This window comes from Lissotriton vulgaris, chromosome 6 (genome assembly GCF_964263255.1).
Source record: "Lissotriton vulgaris chromosome 6, aLisVul1.2, whole genome shotgun sequence".
Lineage (NCBI taxonomy): Eukaryota > Metazoa > Chordata > Amphibia > Caudata > Salamandridae > Lissotriton > Lissotriton vulgaris.
Window position 1 is genome coordinate 1,678,600,279 of NC_141694.1, and position 18,056 is coordinate 1,678,618,334.

General features: G+C 45.2%; 1 protein-coding gene across 2 annotated transcripts in view; it reads left to right on the plus strand.

Moving 5' to 3' along the window:
• FLVCR1 (FLVCR choline and heme transporter 1) overlaps positions 1-18,056 on the plus strand; it is a 163,967-nt gene that overhangs the window by 135,992 nt on the left and 9,919 nt on the right. For both annotated transcript variants that reach the window (XR_015296689.1, XM_086927868.1), the window contains exons 7-8: positions 4,002-4,107; positions 4,878-4,989. Coding sequence is in view for 1 of the 2 variants with exons in the window: in XM_086927868.1 (XP_086783994.1) it covers positions 4,002-4,107; positions 4,878-4,989 (218 nt within the window). In the remaining variant the exon portion in view is untranslated. The remainder of the gene's footprint in view (positions 1-4,001; positions 4,108-4,877; positions 4,990-18,056) is intronic.

An 18,056-nucleotide genomic window follows, 5' to 3' on the forward strand; every position in this document is an offset into this window, starting at 1 on the left:
TCGCCAATGACAGCACACATTTGACTGCCAGGCCCACCTTTATCCCCTCAAGAGACTCCTGTTTCATGGTGCTGGGACCAAAGTTAAGAGCAACGAGAGGACACTCCAGAAACAAATGGGGCTCTTGTAGCCGAGTTTCCACTTCCTCTCGTTGACATCCATAATAACATACGTTTTTTTGCAGTTTTAAATCATCGTTTTAGTCTGTGTCTGAATGCTAGCCTGTTCCAATCATAGTGAGGTTATTCGGCCTTTGTAGGATATCTGAGAAAAGATTGTCTTTGATTGGCAGCCATGTTTGCCAGTGGCAGCTTTTCCGAGCTCCTCTTTGCAATCATTGATTGTGCACGCTCCCAGCTGATGCATATGCCCTGGATCTGGGGGAAACTATCCCCAAACGTATCCCTCTCAAGGAGTGTGCGAAGATACGGATGATCATGCAGAAAGGTCCCTTGATCTGCTAGGTTGATGTGTGGATGATCAATAAGGAAATGCTTCTTCGCAGTTCTGCTAGAGGCCATATTTAAATTGCCAAGTATTCGGAGGTTTTAAGAACTCGGTTAAATGTGTTTGTGCTGTACTCATAAAATTTGCCCTCCATGTTATTTTTAACTATTTCTGAGCTGATTGAGCAGACCTGAAGTCTACTCAAACAAAGTTACTGTCACTCCATTGCAGACTAAAGTTTTGAAGAATAAAAATTGTATCACTAAAATAAAGACTGTTAATAGATCGAGGAGTAAGCTTTCAGTGATTCTGCACAAAATGCTTTATAAGAAGTGAGCTATAACTATGTACCTCATAGGTTCTAGAACAGACTATTGGTCAATTTTAATAGGGTTTAAGTATAACTTTCTTTAGGTAATTTATGAAACCAAAACATATTATCTGCTTTTTTTCTTAATGTTGCAATGTTCCTGAACCCATGTGAAAATCAGAATTTTACTTAGGGGCAGTCATAAGGCCCTACCCCACAGGGACACAACACGGTGGCAACGTTTTCTTGCCTGGTGTAATCTTCACAATTTTCCACTTTGACAGATGGGGCTGGGTGTGCACTCTACACCCCTCTCTCTCTACACCCCTCTCTCTACACCCCTCTCTCTCTACACCCCTCTCTCTCTACACCCCTCTCTCTCTACACCCCCCTCTATACACCCCTCTCTCTCTCTACACCCCTCTCTCTACAACCCTCTCTCTCTACACCCCTCTCTCTCTACACCCCTCTCTCTCTACAGCCCTCTCTCTCTACAGCCCTCTCTCTCTACACCCCTCTCTCTACACCCCCTCTCTACTCCCCCCTCTCTACATCCACCACCTCATCCACCACCTCATCCACCACCGCATCCACCACCACCACCACATCCACCACCACATCCACCACCACATCCACCACCGCATCCACCACCACCGCATCCACCACCACCGCATCCACCACCACCACCGCATCCACCACCACCACCGCATCCACCACCACCACCGCATCCACCACCACCGCATCCACCACCGCATCCACCACCACATCCACCACCACATCCACCACTTCCACCACCACCTCATCCACCACCACATCTACCACCGCATCCACCACCGCATCCACCACCACCACATCCACCACCACATCTACCACCACTTTCACCACATCCACAACCACCACATCCACCACCAACACCACCACCACCACCACATCCACCACCACCACCACATCCACCACCACATCCACCCCCTCAACCACCACACCCACCATCACCACCACCATATCCCCCAGATCCAACACTACCACATCTATATGTGTGTGTGTGTGTGTGGCTCTGTGTGTGTGTAGGTGCAAATGCAATGTTCTTGGATTTTCGTCACAATAAAATACACTGAACATAATCTTCACAAAAGTTATTTACAAACGTTTAAGCTATTGCCATTATAAATTACAATAACTTTTATTTAAGTATTAATTATTTACACAATTAAAAGCCATTGTTATTTGTAATATCAAGACATCTAAGTCACGTAAATACAACACACATTGCATTACAAATGCTATAGGTGTCACATTTGCAAAAGTTAAAACTATTGACATTGTAACTGACAAAGCTATTAATTTTGCTACTTTCAAAACCAACACATAAAAAAAAGTGTCATTTACAATACCAATAGCTCAAACTTTCCTAATGCGAGACCTATTGCATTTCCAATGCTTGTTAATAAAGTAAACCTTTTTTTTATTCAGTCCATTTTCTTTAAGGATAACAGAACTGCGTCAAAAAAGAAAAGTTTACTTTCTTTTAAAACGTTTGAGAGTTGGCCGTGGTCCCGTGAACCACTGCCTACTCCCTAGCATAATTGTTTTAAATTGACAAAGGGATCCCTTCCATTTTACGTCCGGGTTACCCTTCAATTTGGGAGTTGGTAACTTTTCAATGGTTTACAACTGCTATATCAGTCCTAAACCATTTATACATATGGATGTGAATCACTATTTAGAAGGGATGCCTACAACGCGCCCTTTCCCAATAGCAATTCCTTATCCATTTCTAAACACATTTCAGGAACCAGAAAAAAGTTACAGACTCCTAAAATGGGTTTAGACATGGATACACACATTGCAAAAAGCACTTTTGCAGTTGCAAACTTCAAATCAGAACATTTACAACCATAAAAATGCTTTGTACATCTTGCCCTCAAGTCTTTATCTTTTAGCTGTATTGCATAGAGCCTTACCCTTCCTGAATTCAACCATATCTTTAGCAGAGTTACACCTACTGCTCGAACCCAGGGTGCCTAAGGGGGAGAACTAAGGTCATTAGAAAGGAGCATTTGTGAATAACTAGATTTACAGTGCTTTTGAATCTAGACTTTAGCACATTAAGGCTTTGTTTAGCTATTAATTCTACTTTGCATTTGGCCTGCAGTATATTAGAGAATTTGAAAATTCTAGGACCTAAGTAAAAAAACATTTTATCGTGGTTATTACAAAGCATGTGTAAGACCAAGACCTACCTGAAAGTTTGAGATTTGTTTCTAGAAGGGTTCTCAAATGTTCATCCTCTTCTTTTCTCTCTAGCTGTGCTGTGAGGATTATGAGTGTTCATACTGCTTCTGACAGGGCAAAGAAGCACAACCTGAATTAGTGGCATTTTATTTAATTTAATTTCACTTAGCACATTTATTTAGCACTAAGTAGGCCAGAGGGATGAGAGTACTTTACTTTATAATGATCGAAACACATACATGCAAGAGAAAACCAGCATACGAAAGAAGAAACTGAACGTTGTCATAAAAAACAAAAGCCGTCAAAAATAAATAATCTGCAATCAAACCCCAGTCTATAAGTTAGCCCAGATAAGAATTAAAGGGATATATTTATAACTTTTCCAATGTGAAAGTACAGGAAAATAGGGCATGATGTTGACAGACGTTTCAGTCCTCGTAAATGGACTCCACTATTGTTTTTTGTTATCGCTTTTAACACAGCTTGGCCCTTATTACAAGTTGTGAGAAATAAGTGGGGTATAGGCCAAAGATGGTAAATACTATTACTCCAGGTGACATACTTGCCATTTGTGTTAAATTTCCCTTTTACTAGTTTTTAACTTGGGAGTGAGGCATAACATGCAGAATCAGTATTTAGCACACCAAACTCCACATAGTTTGCTGATTTTCCAAACCCTTTACCCCTGTAAATGTAATCAATTGTACCAGTAAGTAGTACCTCCCATAACCTTTGGCACCTCCTTTAAATGATAAAGTCAGCTCTAGACATATCCTCGGCTGCCAGCGGTGTTGGCTGACCTGGAAAGGGCCTTTGACACAGTAAGCTGGAGAGACGTTTGCTCTGTTTAGAAGTCTACATGTAGGGGACAACATTTTGGCATGCCTGCCTTGTGTACTGGCCTTGTATACTGACCCAACGGCGAGGATGCACTCCAGCCAAATTGTATCAGACTTTTAGTGTACTCATTTGAATTCTAATTATTGAGTTCCGTTTTTGTTCATATTTTCAGCTTCTTCATGACTGGGTATCTACCTCTTGGGTTTGAGTTTGCAGTAGAAATCACGTACCCCGAGTCAGAGGGTACTTCATCAGGACTGCTCAACGCTTCTGCTCAGGTAAGGAAGCTTGGTCCTGTTTAAGAGAAAAGGAATGGTCTTTGCAGACTGGGCGTTTGGGTATAGTTCAGTCATTGATTTCAATAACAATTGAAAAGTATGATGTCTGCATGTCGAACAGCTCTCTAGGCGCATGCGTTGGCCCCCGAGTGTCATTAAAAGATCTGTGGGTGCAAAACAATTCTCTTTGTGCGAGCAGTCACTCCTTCCCACCTTGTGGTGAAGACCCCTCACTGCTTGCAAGAGTCTCCCACTTTCTGGCTGCAGGAGATTTCCCCAATTCTTGATGTTAGGGAAGTGATTCCCCCTTCTATGTGCATGGGATACAAGAGATCATAAAATAGTGGATAGGCTAGTACCAGACACCTTTTAAATTTCACCTTTCATCTTCACCACCTGTGCACACACGCCTTTGAACATCCTGCTCCGCTGTAAACCAGGCGTAGAAGCACACCAGGGAAGCACTCTGCTTCTCTGGTGGAACCCTATGATGAAGCATGTCACCGACCAGGTCGGTGAGTGAGGGTTCTTTTTACAAACACTGGTTGTGCCTATCCTCTTCTGGTATTTAGAGCGACCGTCTGTAGGTTGTCTCATCAGTCACTCTTTTGTTGTTATAGATTGATTTACAGGGGGTACAAGAGTGCCTTTTCCCTCTCTCTCTTGTTGTTTTGTGTGAATCAGATTTTTAGCACTGCTCACTTAACAAAACATTCAGGTTTTATGCAATAATTAACTCATCTGATGTTTAATTTGCTCTTCTGTTCCAGATATTTGGGATTCTCTTTACCTTGGCTCAGGGAAAGCTCACCACAGACTATAATCCTCTAGCTGGAAACATTTTTCTCTGTGCTTGGATGTTTATAGGGATCATTTTGACAGGTGAGTGTATTTCAGTGACATTATACCTATGTTAAGAGGTTATCAGTGTGTACCCTAATAGACTATTAGACATACTTGTTTAGAGTTATGTACACAGGTAGGTGACTGTACGATTTCTTTTCATATCTCTAAAGAGTGTTTGTCTTTCAACGAGGGTAAACTTTGAATGTTTTTCTGATTACACACAGTCACTGTGTGTTATATTCCAAAGGAAAAGCTTATGTGGTTAAAGCACTCTAATACAGCATTGGGTGGAGCAGTATCTCAGGGAGATACCGCTCCACCCGATTCTGAGCTCATAAAGGGTGGATTCATATCTGGAGTCTCCCTGTGTTTCTGTGCTCAAATTCCACCCCATTAGACACCTCCGGAATCGGGGAAAACCATGCGGTAAAGAGTCAAATCATCAGAGTCACTAGAATTATGCGGCAGGGTTTACTAAATTATGCTGCAAGAAGAGGTAAATTATGCATCCTATTGCGGACCATTTTTTTAATAGTATTATTTGGTAAATTTTAAACATAGTAATATTGTCTGGGCAGAGATTTCAACTCATTAATACCTGTTTAACAATCAAATACAGAAATAAACAACTGAAATATGATCAATTAACCTTTGCGAAGGGCCTTCCACTGCGCAGCAACATGTGTGCCACGGTTTTAGTAACTTTTGATCTGTTTCAGGTACACACAAATCTATTTTTCTTCTTTTTAAAATCGCAGACCATGCTGCACATGATCAATTATGTGTTAAATGCATTACCCTTTGTGAAAAAGCAGCGGTGGCTGAATCGCAAAATTTCTGTAACCCTGGCAATTATCCCTTGTCCTCATGTTTTTCTCCGCTCCAATCATACAAACTCGGAATTCCATGGTACAGTAGTGGGAGTACTGGCTGGAAACAGTAATTCCAGCTCCTACTTTACAACTCAGAATCAGGGCTTTAGTGTGACCCGTTCTGTGTTTGCACTTACACAATACACACAAGAGGAGATGGAACAATTAAGCATAATGCATATGTATAGATTCAGGTCTCGCAAGATGATTAAGATAGCTAAACGGTTGCTACTGATTTCTGCCTATATCTGTAAAGCAATGCTGACAGTCTCTCATCCTTCCGAAGTCAGAAGTTTGATTACTATTAAGTAGGGTACTAATAACACCTTTATTTACAGCTCTTAGAAATGTCAGAAGTCTGGTGTAAAGACAATTTAAAAAGAAATCATTGCTATTAAGACACCACACTCATATGTTTATGTCATGTAAATTAAAAAGTAGGAGATGTGCATATAAAATACAAATCTGAATTCACAAACTCAGAGTCTGTAGATGTTTTTATGCTTTTGATTCTGGAAAGTGTGTAAAGTGTCCAGATCTTTCCTCAAGTATAGTGACACAGAGCCATAGGTAAGTGTGAGTTTCCACAGCAGTACCAGGGGAGCAGTACATGGAAATAATAGTCGTTTTTATACAGCTAGTTTGCCATTTTTAATCACTGTAAATGACAGATGTTACCATCAACCAATTTAATTGCGTTCAGTTTGTCGACCTTGAGGCATTGAACCCTGAGAGAGTTGGACTGGGATTTGGTTGCAAGATGTGCAGATCACACCATATGTCAGCAGCGAAGGTTTAGCTCGCTGAGAACCCGTAACCCGAATCTCAAGGTAGTGGCAACAGATATTGATTGTACCATGTTCCTTTTCTATATTCCCACACAAGATATGCACTGATTTGCACCCTTCCACACACAGAGATAAGATTGATTATTGTCACATGCTAATTTTATGCTGCTATGTAATAAAAGCATTATTTGAATCTGACTTAAATCAGTACACCCACAAGTAATACTGCCACCGGTGAGCAAAAAGACAATTGATTTTGTGATGTGCGCTGTAAAAGCAATTATTGGTTATTATTATTACCTTATAGCTCACTGCTGAGGGCTATACCAGTTGTTAAAGGCCCTAGACCTGAGCTATAAGGTGGGAAAGGAAGTTTAGCAACACGTATAGCCCGTTGCGGAACGACTTTAATGCTATTCGAACATTCAACCCACTTACTGCACTCCTATTTCAGTACTTGTTGACACATCTGCCTAGTTGTCTATAAACTAAGGTTTCCAGCTAAAAGGCACGAGCAGCTATATTGCATTTATACCCCACAATACTCAAGGCCATCACACTTAACTTTTTATTCATGAATATACCCCATATATTTTGCACGCTGCTTCATGCAAGTGAGCGAGCCTAGTTACTGGATATGTGGAAAACTCTATATTCTCCAGTATAAGGGGTGTCTTTCATAGATTCACATGCTTGAATATTCCCCGTCATCGAAGTGGGAGTCCCACGGTACATAAAAATAGCAATAAATGCTAAAAATATATATATATATTTATATATGTGAGAACATAACATAAGAAAAACTAGAAGTAAATACATAACTAGACCTCTAAAACAATTCCTCCATAGGAATGCATGATAGAGAAAGAAAACACTTGTAACATATCATTGTCATTATGTTAGTCCAAACTACAGCCAATCAGGCGCCAGCACCCTCTAGAACCTTCTCCTCAGAAGCTCAAGCCCTCAGATTTTCTACCGCACGTCGTGTGAAGGGAGTCTCCCTGAGCTCTGCTCAGTTTTTCCTCAACTTCTTCTTGTTTCCTGAACTTTCATCATGTCAAGTAAGAAGTCTTTATTCCGACCTTGCTCTTCTTGTGGGAAGTTGCGTCTTTTTAAAGAGGACCCCCACAAGAAATGTATTTATTGTCTCTACCCTGAGCATGAAGTTGGCAGCTGCAAGTTTTGTAGAACCTTTTCTAACAAAACTCTAAAGGACAGAGAGGGTCGTCTCCTCCTTTGGCTCCAACGTCTTAAAGACAAGGATTCTGCTCTGTCTGATGCTGAGAGTTTTCAATCTGGACCCTCCTCTACAGCCTCTAAGCGTGGTAGTGTGCAGGATATGCCTTCTCCTTTTCTAAAAAAGAAGAAACTGGCCCTGCCTTTGGCCTCTGTGGTGTCCCCACCAGCTCCTACTGCTGCTGCGCCCACGAGACCTGGCTCTCAGGCGTCTTCTGCTGCCTCACAGCGTGTTTCCACACCTAAACATACTTCGTCGTCGACGGGAGCGTCTACGAGCGTTCCGACGATGAGATCTGCAGTGTCTACATCGTCGTCGACGACGACACTGACGACGACATCAGCTTTTAGCTCGTCGACGACGGGCTCGTTGTCAGCCTCTACATCGATGAGAGTTTTTTTGGCCTTTCAGACTGTCTCGTCGACGATTCCTATCTCCTCGTCGACGAAGAAACCAACATCGTCGACAAAATCCATCAAAAAGTCTTCGTCATCGACGAAGACTCCGTCGACTAAAGCTTCGTCAACGAGGGCTCCGTCTACAGGGGTGTCTACTGCGTCGACGACTTCGTCGGCGGCTTTGCCATCTAAGAAACTTCCATTGACGACGGCTCCGTCGACGAAGGCGTCATTGATGCTGGATTCATCGAAGTCATTCTCATCGACGGCCATTTCAGCACCGTCAACGATAACGTGGACGACACCGTCGACGGTGGCACCATCTTCTTTTGCCTCGTTGCCTCTTGTGCTTTTATCTACTTCAGTTTCTGCATCCGTTGGCACCGATCCGTCACACCATCGCCGTCCACTACTATGCCACCAGTTGTCTGCTCCTGATCTGCAGCATCCTTCACCTATGTTTGCCACTACCTCTGAGCCTGACTCGGACTCTAGTAATGATGTGGATCTACGCGGTGCCACGGGTCGTGCTAGATACAGCCAGGACAAGCCTTCGTAACGATTGCGTTCCTTGGCGTCCTGTACACCGGACACCAGTATGAGTATATTAATTAGATAAACTCGTGATTGTTTTCCCGCATTTAAGGGGACACTCTCCATATATTACACAGGAGTGGTATGGATTAATTGGACCTACCTGCCTGTTGGGGGTAATCATTTTTCTCCGGAACACGGGGGAACCCTGAGAGAAACCGAATGCGACGGTCCTGAAGAAGACCGGAGTGACCATACAGGCGCATCAAGAGCGGTCGAAACATGTTGACTCTGGCAGTGGTAGGAGGGAAGCCTTGAGGTTCCTAATTATCTCCTGAAGGCACTTTCCCATCCTTTGCTCACTTATTTTTAATCCTGGTAGAGGTGCCAAGAAAAGTCTAATAAAGTTTGTATTCTGGTTGACACCTTTAATCAGTTTTAAATCACTCCTCATACTGCACAATTCCTTTGTCGCACTTTTCGGTTGGAAACACTTGGTGTTTGCACTATTCTCACCTCATTGGATGTGTTAAGTGTTGTGTTTGTTTAATCTGTCTGACTACATGTTGTGTTAAGAGAAATGTATTATTTTTTCCCCCTCCCTTATGCTCCGTCCTGTGTGGGGTACACCAGGGCGTATTGTAAGCAGGCCCAATGATGAAGCATGTCCCATACCTCGGTATGTGAATGAGGGCAGTTTTCTCAAACAGAGTGATTTGCCCTATTGGGTTTTGCTCTATTCCTCACTGTATTAGTATATATGGTTTTATTATTCATTCTACCCACCCCTTTTGTGTGTACAATGATGTGGATGACACTTTCGGGGCGGCCCAAAGTCCGTCTGATCTCATCATCAAATGTCAAGATTCCGGCAGTGATGTCGAAGGCGGCAACCAGGAGTCTCATGCTGAGGAACAGTTCGTCCAAGTTCCAATGGATACTTTGCCTTTGTCTTTGATTTCAAATCTCCAACATATGCTGGACGACTACAACCGGCGTTTTCCACCAACCCCACAAGGTACTCCTAGACCTTCACCTGCTGAGACTGCGACAGCTCCGCCAACTGTTCCACCACCTTTGCAATCGACGCCTTAACCCCAGGTTCAAACGTCGGTCAAGATTCACACTACTGTATATCCACAGGATGCGGATGATGAGGGATTCCAGAACGGGAGGACGGAGAGGTCCACGATGACACGGATAATGATGATGCCTCGACCGGCATGGCAGAGTGCGACAACTACCAAATGCAGACGCCCTCACCTCAACCAGGAGAATCTGGAGATTCCCCTCCAGTCGATATTGCCAATTTTCATCTGTTGATGGATCGAGCGGCTCAGCGCTTTAAATTGCCAAGGACACAGAGAGAGGAGGACTGTTTCCTCTCCGATTTAAAAAATCAGCCTTTCAAACAAGTCCACACGATTCCAATAACTGATTTTATATGGAAGGAGGGAGTTAAGCTCATGCAGGCTCCGAATTCGTTACCTGCCCAAGTGCCGCCCCTTGAGAAGAAATATAAGGCCCCAACTGGTTCACCAGCATGCGTGGTCTCTCACCCCCTTAGCCGGATTCGGTTGTAACTCAAGCGGCACAGCATCGGGCCCGTAATCCAGCGTCTCCAATCACCGTACCTCCAGATAGAGAAGGTCGGAGCCTAGACGTCATTGGACGAGAATTCTCCACCATGGCTTCCACTACAGTACGGGCGGCGAATGCCTTAGCCATCTTGGGCCGCTACGACCGGCAGATGTGGTCGTACATATCTGCCCTAGTCAACCTCATCCCGGACACTTCCAAGGAGGACGCTCTGCAACTCATCCAGGACGGACAAAGAGCATCTGAAGAGATGATTGACTGCGCAGTCGATATTGTGGGCACTGGTTTCCGCCAGCTTGCTAGTGCGGCTGCCTTACGACGCCAGAGTTGGTTGAAGTCCACCTCCTTCCGGCAGGAAATTCAGTCCAAGATCCTTGATATGCCTTATGATGGTGAATCGCTGTTTGGATCCCACATTGACGAAGCTTTGGAGTCCATTAAGAAGGACACTGATACGGCTAAATCACTGGGCACTTTGCAATTTCGGAAACCGCCATTTCGGGGTGCACGCGGACACGGCACTTCTTCCACTTTTCGAGGAGGACAATCTCAATATCGCTCCTACAATCAGAGCAACCAACGCTACTCTTCCAATCAACAGCAATCAAATCAACATCAGTCCTCAAAGCCTTATAGGGGAAAGTCATCCTATCGAGGATCCACCCCCAAACGCCAATGACTTTTGTCATCCCCAAAGTGTTGGAGGTCGAATCTCTCTGTTTTATTCTCAGTGGTCCTCCATCACCTCGGACCGCTGGGTTTTGGACATGGTGATGAAAGGTCATCCCTTAGAGTTCATCAAGATTCCTCCTCATACCCCACCTTCTGGCCCGCCTCCTCCCCATCTCGAGGAGCTTTACCATCAAGTCCGTCTTCTTGTTCAGAAAGGTGCAGTCGAAGTGGTTCCAGTGTCTCAGAGAGGAGATGGTTTTTACTCTCGTTTCTTCCTCATACTCAAGAAGACAGGAGAATGGCGTCCAATTCTGGATTTGAGGGCTCTCAACAGATACCTAAAGAGTCAATCTTTCCGCATGCTGACACTACAGGAGATCCTGCGTCTTCTGGCCAGCGGGGATTTCATGACCACCATAGACCTTCAAGACGCATACTTTCATGTCCCAATTCTCCAACAGCATCGCAAGTACCTGCGCTTCAAGGTGGGGCTGACACATAATCAGTTCAAGGTGTTGCCTTTCGGACTCCGCTCCGTCCCCGTGTGTTCACGAAGGTGTTGGCTCCTGTGGTGGCTCACCTACGCCTCCGAGGCGTCCAAATTTTTCCATACTTGGACGATTGCCTCCTCAAGTCTCAATAACGTCATCAACTGAGCCAAGACACTCGTCTTTGTCAAAAGGTGTTTCAATCCCTCTGCTTGGCCATCAATGTCGACAAGTCACAATTTGCACCAGCACAAACAAGGACTTTCTTGGGAGTGGTCTTGGACACTATGCTTTCAAAGGCGTTCGTTTCACACGAACGACAACAGAAAACCCTCCGCCTAGTGTCTCTCATTCGATCAAGGCAGTCCGTTTCTGTCCGGACGTTAAAGTCATTTCTGGGGATGGCATCATCTTGTGTTGCACTGATCCCACATTGCAGACTGTGGACCCGTCCCATTCAAGAGGAACTGGACGGACAGTGGCGTCAGGTCTCCGGATCTTTCAACGACCAAGTGGCCGTTACAGCTTGCATGAGAAAGGGCCTGTGCTGGTGGGCACAGTCGACCAACCTGGCGACTGGAACAACCTTCCTCGTCAATGCGCCAGATCTCACGCTCACAACGGACGCCTCTCTGGACGGCTGGGTGCTCATCTTCAAGGTCTTTCCATCAAGGGCAAATGGTCTCCACCCCAACGCTCTTGGCATATCAACAGGCTAGAGTTGCTGGCGATCTTTCTGGGACTCAAGTCGTTTCTTCCTGTAACTCAAGGGGAGTCAGTGCTTATTCAAACGGACAATACCACCAGCATGCACTATATGAACAAGCAGGGAGGGACCAAGTCTCAACGCTTGTCTCGACTGGCTCAGTCGATTTGGGATTGGGTTCTACGTCATCAGATAACCTTGACGGTGGTGCACCTGCCGGGCGTTTATCCATCCAATACACTCTACTCCGGAGCAGCTACTTCCGTTATTTTTAAGTCTCACTCAATCTGGACTCTCGCATGCTCCTTTGAGAGTTTTCCTAGCTGCAATCTCGGATGGCTCCTCCTCCCTCTGCTCGTCCAGAATTATCCGCCAGTTTTTCAAAGGGCTTTTCCGGATGTTCCCGCCAATTCGGCGCCCTCCTCCAACCGTGGCATCTCAATGTTGTTCCGTCGCAACTTATGAACTCACCATTTGAGCCCATCCATAGGGCGGACATTAAGTTCCTCACCTGGAAGGTTGCTCTTCTTCTTGCTCTGACCTCATCTCGTTGTGTGAGTGACCTCCACGCCTTTACTATCAAACCGCCTTATCTTTAATTCAAACCTGACGGCGTGGTGCTTCGCACCAACCCATCTTTCCTACCCAAGGTGCCTACGGACTTTCATCTAAATGAACCTGTGTTCTTGAAAACTTTCTTCGCTGAGCCAAAGTCTCCGGCTGAGCAGCGATTGCATTCCTTGGACATCAAATGATGCCTTAAATTTTACATTAGCAGAACTGCCTCCTTCCGCAGGTCCGACCAACTGTTGTGGCATCCCGTTACCAAGCCAACGATTGCCCGTTGGATTTCTTCGGCCATTGCCTTCTGCCATCAACAGACTGGCAAGCCTTTGCAGTCTTCGGTGAGGGCTCATTCTACAAGGGCTATGTCTTCATCCACGGCCCTGTTTGCTGGTGTGCCACTTCATCAGATCTGCCGTGCAGTGACATGGTCCAGCAGGCACACCTTCACCAAACATTACTGCTTGGACGCCATCAAGGAGGCGGATACCGCAGTGGGACAGGCAGTACTTCGTCATCTTTTCAAATAAGGTGAGCCTCTGTTCCCTCCTCCTTTATATATTTTTTCAAAGATTGCTATTTCAGCTTCCATGGCTGTATTACTACTGTCTTCGTGCATTTCCATGCTGTGCTTAGCAATCTCATTGGAGGTTACTGCTCTCTATTCTATTCAAGCATGTGAATCTATGAAAGACACCCCTAATACTGGAGTAGAACAATTGTTACTTACCTGTAAACAGGTGGTTCTCCAGTGTTGGTGTCTTTCATAGATTCACATGCGACCCACCCTCCTCCCCTCAGAGGCTCTCTTCTCCTCATGCACTCTGGGTCACTTTGGTGCTACGAAAATCTGAGGGCTTGAGCTTCTGAGGAGAAGGTTCTAGAGGGTGCTGGCGCCTGATTGGCTGTAGTTTGGACTAACATAATGACAATGATATGTTACAAGTGTTTTATTTCTCTATCATGCATTCCTATGGAGGAATTGTTTTAGAGGTTTAGTTATGTATTTACTTCTAGTTTTTCTTATGTTATGTTCTCACATATATATATATATATATATTTTTAGCATTTATTGCTATTTTTATGTACCGTGGGACTCCCACTTCGACGACGGGGAATATTCAAGCATGTGAATCTATGAAAGACACCAATACTGGAGAACCACCTATTTACTGGTAAGTAACAATTGTTCTTCTTACATATGGAGCAGGTCTCACGTTCTTCAAGTTATTAAACTGAAAGGGCAGCAAATCAAGGGACCTCCCGATCATGCATGCTTAAGGGCAGTCTATATACAACATAAACGGCAAGGGTGTATGCCACATTCTATATCAAACTTCTCTCAAGCGCTCTGATTAAACAAATCATTGACACAGTGAAAATTACACAGGCACACAGTTTCACTAATTTGTCCAAAAGACCATGCGTCGTATTACTTGAAGTACATATTCCCAATTGACTAAGATGATTGTCCCATACCAAACAAAGTTGTGGGGAGGAAGTTTCTAATGAAAAGTACCTTCCATGGTGAGCGTAGCTGTGAGAGTACGTTCAATAGGGTGTTTGCTCGAAATAAGGGCACCATATATAACACACTGTTTAACTGATCAGAAGTAGGTTTTGCGTAGATCTCGGACACCACATTGAGCAGTGAGATCATTATACAGCACAATTCAAATAAATTTGCCCTTTTTTGGAAATATAGAAATACCGTTGGTTTTTCTCAAAAGCTTTAAGTAATAAAGGTGCCAAAACCCTTCTTAAATATACATTTTTTTTTTCCAAGACCTTTATTAGATGTAAAAAGGGGAGCTTTACACAGCCTCGTCAGCTTCTTAAATATACATTTTAGAGCAGCTTTTCATTGTATCTATCGATTGGTAGGGCTAAGGAGATCCTTGTTATCTGATAAAGAGTTTATGATTTGAGCCAGTTTCATAGAGCTTCTTGGCGACTCTGGTGGAGATTTAGGTCCTAATTACGAGTCTGGCGGGCCTCGGACTGCCAGAATCATGGTGAGGCAGCAGTGGCAGTCTTCCGACTGCCACAATTCGACCTTGCTGGTCGTGCCACCATTGGACCACTGACTCCGCCAGGGAACTCTTGTTCCCTGGCGGTGGTGCGGCGGTCTTGAGGCAGTAATATGCTTGGTAGGATCCTTGAGGTCCCGCCAAGCATATTATGACTTTCCTCGCCGCCACTGATTTCAGTAGTGCCTCTCCGCCATGAAAACAGTGGCATTGAGGTCAGAAAGGTGGGTCCCCTTTTGCCCCACTCCATGTTTTTTCTTCATACATGCATAGGATTACATTTTTTGTCAGGTAAAAGTCGAAAATGAGCTTTCATCGAGTTTTTATCAAGTTTGCTTTGAATATCAAACTCGTGTGAAGTTCACAGAGTTCCATGTGTGGTCTGGGAAATCGCACATTTCCAAGCGTACAGCTGCATGCCTTTCCAGGGTGGGAAAGTACCTGAAATATTTGGTGACTAGCCACAATATTACAAGCTAATCGGTGTCCACTAACTTTTGCAGATGGGCCCATCCAAAAACATTCCAAAACCCAAAAAACTAGTTATATAAATGTAGAAATCCCTGGCAAAATTTCAGTTTTGGAATTTCATGAGAGAAGTGGTGTGAAATTCCTAATTATCTGATCAGGAATGATTACATTTGTGTTTCCAAGTTACACTTAGCTACACAAAACATTTAAGAACTTGACCAATACTAATTAACTCTCTAACCTGTTACGAGGCATAACAAGTGCCAACTAATGCAAGGCATAACAAATATTTTTGTATGTATGTTTTTCAAAGCAGTATGATTGTAATGAATGCATAGCCCGTATGCCATATCCCACACAAGGCCTTCAAAGAACGGAAAGTACCATTGAATCAAACAACTTTGAAAAGAAAATATCACCCAGTAAAATACTACATTTTGTAGCTTGTATGCTAATTTGAAATATACACACATTGTAGATTTTTTTGTCGTTTTATATAGTGCAAACTTAGCCGAAGGGCATTAAAGCAATTCACATGAGCACCAGGCTACAGGCTACTTTACACAAGGTCAGACACTGGAGAGTAAGGCCCTAATTAGAGCTTGGCAGATGGGTTATTCTGTCACAAAAGTGTCGGATATTCCGTCCAATCTATTACGATCATTACAATCTATAGCACTTGTAATTGGGCGGATAGGATATCCGTCACATTTGAGAACGGAGTAACCTGTCGACCAAACTCTAAATCAAGCCCTACATGATTTGCTCAGAATCACAGTATGCTGAGCTAACACCCGGACTTGTACCTGGTTCCCCTGGTTTCAAAGTCAGCAACTCTGGCTGTTAGGCCACATCTTCTCCCCATGTAGCCTTTAATTATATTGAATACCTTCTCCTGTATTTTCATTGTCATTTCCTGGTTGAAATTTAGAGACAGCTGTACTTGGAGGCATGGCGCAAAAAGTAGTTGCAAATTCTGCACTCACTTTTTCTGATCTAGCTCTGATTTTTCGATGTGGCCTACGTACTAATAGGTTGCTTTGAAAAATCTCCAGTCACAGGGGTTTGCGGAATGACTTGTCAAATTAATATTAATTAGGTAAGTCGCTATTTGCAGTCCCCTGCAATTAGCTACAAACACAGGGACGGTGGCCTGCAATGGAGAACAATCCATCATCCTTGTTTTTGCATTCACAAACATTTAACTTTTTTTAAAGCAGGCATGTACCTTAAAGGAACTGGGTGGCATCGGGAGGAGCAGACAGTGGTTACTGTCCCCCTGGACTACTGCCTGGACACCTTCCCCTTTGAGACTCAGTTACCACATCCTTTGATAAATACCATTCGACTTACAATTAGGAGTGGATGCCCCTTTGTATGAATGTGTGTGGTGTTTTCTATAATGAGAATCTAGCCATAAGGCAACAGAGCATTGTAAGGAGTGAAAACAACCATAAAGTCAACGAGTGATTGGACGCTTTCGTGCCTCCTCCTAAATGGGCTTCAAATTGGATCCTCATTTCGTGAGTTGGCAAGGCTTTTCCGACTAGCGAAATGGGTTTAGTGAATAGTAGAAGGTGACCTAGTCCTAGGACACCCCCGCGCCGCACGGCCACCAGCTGCTGCGTGTGCTCCCAGCCTTCTGCCTCACTGCCCCGGCTCCGCCGCGTGACCACGCCCCCTGACATCGAGCGGCGTGGTCTCTGCCAGCTTCCCGGCCTGTGTCCCGGCCTGCTGTTGCCATAGTGACCTGTTTGTTGTATTGAGCTGTTGCTTTGTTTTTCTTCCTCCCCCATTTGTGCCTGCCTGCGCCTTCGTTTCTCTCGTCCCCGTCTCGTCCCTGCCTGCTGTTGCCATAGTAACCTGTCTGTTTGTATTGTGCTGTTTGCCATTTGCCGGTGTTTTGTTATCTTTCCCTCCCCATTTGTACCTGCTCTCGCCTTCGTTGTTATCGTCCCCGTCTCAACCCTCCCCGCTCCCCGCTTCCCGCCTTCACCGCTAGCCCTGCCCCTTTTCTTTGTGTACCCTCCCCGCTCCCGCCTCCCAGCTGCTCCGCCCCCGCCCGCGCACTTGGCCATATATGGCGACCGTGCGGCGCAGGTGAGTGTGACCTAGTCCTAGGACACCCCCGCGCCGCACGGCCACCAGCTGCTGCGTGTGCTACCAGCCTTCTGCCTCACTGCCCCGGCTCCGCCGCGTGACCACGCCCCCTGACATCGAGCGGCGTGGTCTCTGCCAGCTTCCCGGCCTGTGTCCCGGCCTGCTGTTGCCATAGTGACCTGTTTGTTGTATTGAGCTGTTGCTTTGTTTTTCTTCCTCCCCCATTTGTGCCTGCCTGCGCCTTCGTTTCTCTCGTCCCCGTCTCGTCCCTGCCTGCTGTTGCCATAGTAACCTGTCTGTTTGTATTGTGCTGTTTGCCATTTGCCGGTGTTTTGTTATCTTTCCCTCCCCATTTGTACCTGCTCTCGCCTTCGTTGTTATCGTCCCCGTCTCAACCCTCCCCGCTTCCCGCCTTCACCGCTAGCCCCGCCCCTTTTCTTTGTGTACCCTCCCCGCTCCCGCCTCCCAGCTGCTCTGCCCCCCGCGCACTTCGCCATATATGGCGACCGTGCGAACGCGCAGCGGTCACGCGCAGCGGGAGCGCCGTTTGTGCGCCGAAGGCGCGCCAAAGGTAAGCCCGTCTGCGCCCGTCCGCGCCTGGACCGCGCCCAGTGCCAAGCCCCCTGGCCCTCGAAGACCCC